This window comes from Larimichthys crocea, chromosome IX (assembly GCF_000972845.2).
Source record: "Larimichthys crocea isolate SSNF chromosome IX, L_crocea_2.0, whole genome shotgun sequence".
Lineage (NCBI taxonomy): Eukaryota > Metazoa > Chordata > Actinopteri > Sciaenidae > Larimichthys > Larimichthys crocea.
In genome coordinates, this window is record NC_040019.1 from 2,590,917 (window position 1) to 2,598,443 (window position 7,527).

General features: G+C 41.0%; 2 protein-coding genes across 4 annotated transcripts in view; one reads left to right on the forward strand and one right to left on the reverse strand.

Annotated features, from left to right (window-relative positions):
- Nucleotides 1-799: 799 nt before the first annotated feature.
- Nucleotides 800-4,211, reverse strand: LOC104924493 (Polyadenylate-binding protein, cytoplasmic and nuclear). 2 transcript variants are annotated; one of them, XM_019278380.2, is made up of 6 exons: nucleotides 3,799-4,211; nucleotides 3,608-3,722; nucleotides 2,677-2,789; nucleotides 1,812-1,911; nucleotides 1,529-1,650; nucleotides 800-1,412 (listed from the first exon to the last, which is right to left on the reverse strand). In XM_019278380.2, the coding sequence occupies exons 1-6, from the start codon at nucleotides 3,887-3,889 to the stop codon at nucleotides 1,303-1,305; spliced, it is 651 nt and encodes a 216-aa protein (XP_019133925.2). In that variant the 5' UTR covers nucleotides 3,890-4,211; the 3' UTR covers nucleotides 800-1,302. The 2 variants fall into 2 exon arrangements, with proteins under 2 accessions (XP_019133925.2, XP_019133924.2); XM_019278379.2 differs by having other exon boundaries at nucleotides 3,596-3,722.
- Nucleotides 4,212-5,701: 1,490 nt separating this feature from the next.
- The window catches only part of rpl28 (ribosomal protein L28), a 16,063-nt gene continuing 14,237 nt past the window's right edge, over nucleotides 5,702-7,527 (forward strand). The window contains exons 1-2 of one of the 2 annotated variants that reach the window (XM_019278363.2): nucleotides 5,702-5,813; nucleotides 6,250-6,337. In XM_019278363.2, the coding sequence (XP_019133908.1) occupies nucleotides 6,257-6,337 (81 nt within the window). In that variant the 5' untranslated portion in view covers nucleotides 5,702-5,813; nucleotides 6,250-6,256. The remainder of the gene's footprint in view (nucleotides 5,814-6,249; nucleotides 6,338-7,527) is intronic. The other variant, XM_019278364.1, reaches the window with a different exon arrangement.

Sequence of the window (7,527 nt, forward strand, 5' to 3'; positions counted from 1 at the left end):
AGTTGTCGTTGTTCTGTTAAAAGAAACTACAGTGACCACAAAAACAGTGAATCAACATGTTGGACATTGTGGAAACTGACCTGCAGTGTCTTTAAGATATAAAAAGCTGATTTATAGGTAACAAAACATAATTCTTATTTTCAAGTGATAATACACTAATGAGAACATAGTAATTAGTCAATCAAGCTGTCTGAATAATACACACCAGACTTTTAAATGAAATGTAGGCTGAGGCTGATGGGAATATCATTAGTAGTTATGACCATGAAGCTCTGGACAAAATGATCACGGCCACCACTGGTTCCAAAGTGGTGGACCAGCAGACCTGTATTTCCATCAAACAGCAACTTCCGTAGCTGTGAGGTCAATGTGGTCCACTTGAGGCTGGCTACAGAACAAATCTCCATAAGCCCCTATGTTGAAATGTCCAACTTCACAGCAGAAATAAACATGTTTACAGCCTGGTACAAAACAGTTTTGGTCTCTGTAGCTAATTTCCCCGTTCATGACAACTGTACTGAGGGTGAATTTATATACAACTCACCTGTTCACATTATATTAAGGCTTAAAGTTATGCAGGATTAACAGTGTGGCAGCTTTGATTGACAGGTAGGTGCCGATCCAGACGACTAGTTTGAGATAGTTTGAGCACTGACGATCCACGTCTTTGCTGATTTTTAGATTGGATTAGGACGTGAAAGAAGCAGTTAGTAACAAGGTGGCAGCCAGCGCCACATCTATTCTTTATACCGTCAGTGACTGTCATCCACAGTCACTAAAAACACAGAGCTTTCTTAAGTTTGTGTATAATCTGCTATATTTTCTGTTAGCAAAGACGTTTCACCAACTTAGAAGTTACATCATTATGATTACAGTACAAAAACAAAAATCATACATAATCACAGCAGGACTGTTGGCAACACTTCGATAAACACTTTTCTATTTTTATAGACTCTCAGTCCTCTCTTACAGCCCGCTGTAAACAAGTTCATCAAGCAACAGTTGTGGAGTTTTGGCTCTGAGGTGGAGCACGATGAATGGATAAATATTTTCAATGATAAATGGCACTCGTGTTCGGTCACGTACTAGCAAAGTGAGCACCCGTATTAGAAAGGGACGATGTCAGCTAAGAAGAGGCTTACTAGACTGTCCGCAGTTCACTCAGCAATCTGCATCAGACTATAAAATATATGTGATTTGTATTATCGTGATCTCCGATTATATTATCTGACTTCACTAACGTCATTCATTTATTACTGTGTTCTTCTGTGTGTCATCCTCTTCTGTTCAAATAGAAAGAGTTCAACTCCGAGTGTCCAGAGCCGCTTGTGCTTTCCGAACAGCAACCTCCAGCATCGTGCGGTCACCGAGCAGCTGTTGGAGAGCGGCCCGGTCCATCTCCAGGAGCATACCTGCACAAACAGCCACATGAGCCATACATGTGTTAAAAGGAACAGTGTGTAGTGCCCTTTAAGTCATATTTGGATATTTACAGGAAGTGTACACTACAGACAGAGTATCTGGTCACCTGTAATATCATTTGCATGAAGTGAATCTAGTTCCTCCACCAGCGAGAACAGCTTCTCTCCGAGCCTCTCTGTGTCATCGGCGTCTGACGAGTCGCTAATGTCCGTCTCCTCCACGCTCTGCCTGATGGGAAACAGCACGGACATCATTTAAAACAAGTGGGCTGACTCTCATTTATTGTATTTTGAACCTATCTTCATATATTTCCAACACGAATGCGGATACGTGTCTGTGGCCTTGTATGCAAATATGCGTGCGTTCTACAAAACTGACAGGTCACGTACTCTTTCAGTGTCTTCAGGGCACAGTTCACCTGCTCTTCCAGCAGCTTTGGGTCTGAGAGAAGGTTTAAAACTGCGTCTTTGTGTTGCTCCAGAAGCATTCCTGTATGAAGAACAGTGAAGCATCTCAGTTTATTTTCTTACTAACACTAAACTGAAAGTAGACCTGAGGCTGATGGGCATGGCGTTAGTTTTTCCGGTATTTGTGTTGGACACGTTTTGACCTCATGGTGGCACTAGATGTTGAGTTAAGAGATCACCAAAGTGACAGTTGATCCAGAGGGAAACATATACGTGTGTGTACCAAATCTCATGGCCATAGTTGTTGAGTTAATTCATTCTGGATTAAACCCTGACATCTCTAGTCGTGCTGCTAAAAAATGAAGATTAGATGAAGTGCCTTTCTTCTTCAGCAGTTAAACAGAAAAATTGTTGGACTGATTGTGCCTCACCAAGCAGAAACATGTGTACTTGGCATACATCCAAAGAACTTCATAGTTAGTCCAAGACAGTCAACTTGAATTAACTTTGGACTACTGAAGGCCGGGAGGAGGATGATAGCTTTATCTTGGAGAAAAATAGATATACTTCGATATATGTATGGATGGAGGAGGTGGCATCGTGTATTGTAACGGAGAGACTGACTTACATAACCAGGAAAGGACTTCAATAGAGTTCAAGGTGCAATATTATTATAGTTATTGTCTGTGAAATGTATGCAAAATTCAATATAAATGTTGATTCAAATTGGAATATCAACTGACCAGATGAAAAACAGAGAAAACATTAAGAGTGCACACATTACTCGTTAGCAGCTTAACGTCTACGTTGTATTCTGCTGCATAACATTCAGTGTTCGCTCTCTTACCTGTGATTTTCTGCGAGTGGCCGGTGTTGTAAACATCGACCAACTCAAACAGCTGCTCGCCCAGAGAGTCCGAGGACGCCGACACATCATCCTCGTCCTTACACGGCACCTTGCTGCAAAAGAGGTGCAGTCACATGAGAAAACACAAACTGACACATTCAAATAAATCCCACGGAGAGTCACGTTTAATCTGACAACTGTTTTAGATTAAACATTAGACTGACCTAAACTTAGTTGCAAATAGCTATTGCTGCCTTCCTGTGCAAAACTACATGACTTTCTTAAAAAAGTCACCACCTGGATCTGGAAGAGCCTTCGATTGGATAATTACTGCAGCGATTAATATGTTTTAGCTGGCAACAAGTTATTTAACCATAGCTCATCCTGTGGGGAGCTTCTCCTTTCTCGTGGAAAGGATGTTAATCCGTTTCAGAAGGGTCAAATTATTGGCCTGCATGTGAACCATCATCTTGGGCACATCAGGGTAAGAAGAGAGGTGGATGAAGTGACCGTACAAGCCTGTGGGGGTTGGTGTTATGATCCGGGGTTGCTGCAGTTGCTCAGGTCTAGGTTCAGCAACGTTATGTCCCCCAAAGAATGAGGTCAGCTGACTACCTGAATATACTGGATGACCAGGTCCATCCACGATGGCACGGACATATTCCAAGATGACAATGCCAGGATTCATCGGGCTCACATTGTGAATGAGTTGGTTCAGTATAGAGTAGAGTCCAGACCTCAGCCCCATTGATAATCTTTGGAAGAATTTGTGCAGTGATGCGACTCTCCCATCATCAATATAAGACGTGTATGCCATCCTGCACCTAAATACTCCCTCACTCTTCTGTTTAGAGTGCACCTGGCTCAGAAATGAGGACTTATGACAATCCATTGATCAGGTCTGGTTAACAGACCTCACCCTTTGCTGTACCTTGGCCCCTGTTCCAGCTGCAGGGCTCTGAGGGCTTTCTCCACGGCTGCGGTCAGCGTGGCCTCATCCTGCAGCATCTGACTGAGGACAGGACCCGGTAGCTCCAGCAGCATACCTGTAACACACACAGGAGGCAAGAATTTAGTCATCTTAAATATTGCATGCATGCATGCATGCAGGTGTCACCTCACCTGTGAGTTTCCCAGCATTGTCTTTGTGTTTGGGGTGAATCAGACTGTACAGTTGTTCACCAAGCGAGTCCAGATCTTCTTCCTCATCCATGTCTGACTGCTCACATTAGGACTCTGCCATGTTTTGCAAAAGCTGACTCTGACCTCTGACAACTTTTTATTTTTTTTGGAGCTCACATCATCACAATCACATCAACATTTTAGATCACAGATTTTCACAAAACTTGCAAACAAAAATGCGGATTATCTCCACGGTGATCGTCTTATTCACTCTATGCTTGCCCTCCACATTCACTCACATTAAAAATATAAATGATGGCTACAGTTTTTCGGATATAAACAGCTGATTTTTTTGGAAACTGGATTATTTTGACGACTGTCTGTAAACATGAGGCGCGTGTCAATGACGCGAGGTAGTGATGTGTCGATCGTGAACGAGCCGGTTCAAAGATCCGGATCTTTGAATCTTCTCCGGCACCGGCAGTCTGCAACGCAGGGGTTGCCGCAAAAAAATAATACCTCACTTTTTGTGACTTAATATGAATAAAGTGACAGAAAAAATAGATTTTAGTCTTTTTTTGGCTCCGCAAGCCAATCAGACACTCAGATCGGTCAGACCTCCAAAGACAACCTGAACTGTGTCTGAAACTGAGACTATTCAGGTGGATTCACGTACTAAACTCTAATACTGACTTTGTTTATTTCATGTACCCAGCTTCTAAATCTAAGTCTGACTTGCAATTTACACCGCAAAATAGTGACACGAAGACCTGTAATTTGATTTGTGTGTGTTACAATGCCTTGCAACAAAAAATCGACGCACCATTCTGTCATTCACAACGATACACAATAAAGAAAACATTAATGTAGATAAACAGTGTGATGCAGACTGCAGACTGAATATTAACATACGTGTTGACGTGACATAAAAACCTTGATCATGAAGTGTGTACGGTTGTTGACCGTGGAGTAAAACTGTTTCTAACTGTGACATCCAGCGTCCTGCAGATCACCATGAAGTTACCGTTGCTGATTAATCATATATCTTTGCTATAACTTGCTAATATGTTTCTATATGAGTGGACAGGAGGGTAAGCGACCATACCAGCAAAGAACATATTGAATACTTTAGGTGATATATATGTGTAGACATATAAATCATAATATAATAAATATAAATCTGAGTCAAATTATCTGACTCCATAAAAAGAACCGAACTTCCCATCATCATCATGTAGTTACCGTTGCTGATTAATCATATATCTTTGCTAAAACTTTGCTAATATGTTTCTATATGAGTGGACAGGAGGGTGAGCTACCATAGAATGTATTGATTAATCTAAGTGATATATATGTGTACACATATAAATCATAATATAATAAATATAAATCTGAGTCAAATTATCCGACTCCATAAAAATAACCGAACTTCCCATCATCCTCATAAAGTTACTGTTGCTGATTAATCATATATCTTTGCTATAACTTTGCTAATATGTTTCTATATAAGTGGACAGGAGGGTGAGCGACCATATAATGTATTGTATAATTTAAGTGATATAAATGTGTACACATATAAATCATAATATAATAAATATAAATCTGAGTCAAATGATCCGACTCCCTAAAAAGAACCGAACTTCCCATCACTAGGCGTTCGTCGACAGCGGTGAACACGTGTTCCTCCGCTAAGGGTTCGAGAATAACTAGTCCTGCATATAATCCTATAAAAACATGTTATAACGTCGAAACACTAATTAACCCGCTAATTAACAATTATATGTAATTAGTACAGGTGATTTAATTGTGTTAAAGTGTGTAACAGATGTTAAACGTCTTAACTAAAAGTAGCCGTTGGTCGCGGAGTGATCCGCGACAGAGGTTCCGTAAAGCGGTTTCCGCTCTCTCCGGTCCTTTTCCTCCGCTAAAAGGTAACGTGGTCGCCTCGGCTGCTAGCCGCCGCTCACTAAAATCTACGTTTTTCTGTCACTTTTATTCGTGTTAAGTCGCAAAAAGTGAGCTATTATCGTTGTGTTGAGTGTTGTGTACACTTTAGGGGTGACAGAAAACGTCCATATGTGTGGCGTAGAGACGGAAATGTTGTGTTTTGTAAAGCACGTCGCTTCACATTTCAGGCCTCGCCGCTTGTGGCTTAGCGGCGGAGCTAACTTTAGCATCCTGTGCTTAAATCTTGATTTAAAGAAAGAGTGATAAAATTAAAACACACTTTGTACTGTGTAGCTTGTTTTATTCATTGAACCGGTAGCTAAACTAAAAAAATGAGCTCAAGTGAACACGTTTAGAAGACAGGTGTCTGTAGGTCTACATGACCGGGGGAGCCGGGGATCGAACCGCCGATCATCTGATTTGGTGGACGACTCCTAAAAGTTGCTTTCCTCGTCACTTCTCTTCACTAACTTGTGATTCCGTGTCTTTGTTTTCTTCGTCCAGGTTCATCATGTCGTCCCATTTGCAGTGGATGGTCATCAGGAACTGCTCCAGCTTCCTCATCAAGAGGAACGGACAGACCTACAGCACTGTGAGTACACCTGACAACCCAAACCCACCTGGTCTGCCACACCTGGTCCAGACTGAGGGGAGAAGAAATAAAATAATAATAATCTGAGTGTGTTAGATTAGATTAGATATACTTTATTCATCCCACCACGGGGAAATGTACTTGTTACAGCAGCAGAGGAAAGTGTAGCAGACACTACAGACTTAGAAAAACACAATAAACAGACAGAAATATCTATAACCTACACAATAAACAAAATAAACAGACAGAAATATATATAACCTACACAATAAACAGACAGAAATATCTATAACCAACAAAATAAACAGACAGAAATATCTATAACCTACACAATAAACACAATAAACAATCAACCTTCATACAGACAAGTACTGAGGATAAAAGTGGCATGATGTATAAAAAGAGTATTGTAATGTAAAGTGAGCATAGTGTAAGAAATACAGTGGTCCCTCGTAGAGGGAATCAGTAAGTAATAAGCTTTATTTTTTAATAAAAAAAAATAAAATGTGGCCTTTAATGCCTTCAGTGATAGTACAGCTGAAGATGGACAGGACGCAGGGGGCAGAGAGAGGGTGACACGCAGTAAATTAGCCGTCCGATGCGGGATTCGAACCGGGGCCAGCTGCAGCGAGGACTATAGCCTCCACACACGGGGCGGCCACTTAACCCACTACGCTACCGACTGCCTATACATGTTTTAAGGCCGTAAAACCCCCTAATCACACAATTTTATACACTTTTCTCAGGCAGGCATTAACATTTTCTCACATTTCTCACACTTTTCTCAGGCAGGCATTAACATTTTCTCACATTTCTCTCTTTAAACACTTCTCCCTTAGGCCAATCAGGACGCCGAACACAATGCGCACTCATACTGTACAGTACGCTGTAAAAAAAAAAATCAGCGAGGCCGTGAAAGGTGAACCGTGTGTTATAGTGAGAGACAACTGTATCGCAAACAAAGTGACCATGATACAAATAATATTATTGCAAGAGTAGTGACCATGATGTGAATAATATTACAAAAGAAAGTGACCATGATATAAATAATAACTGCAAGACACTAGTTAAATCTGTGTACACCAACCTAAACTTGGTTACTAATTGATGATGGTTCCTTCAAGTGCTAAACTGCCTTCATGATGGTGTCATGGTTTGTTACATTAAATATGCCATTATGTGGTTGCATA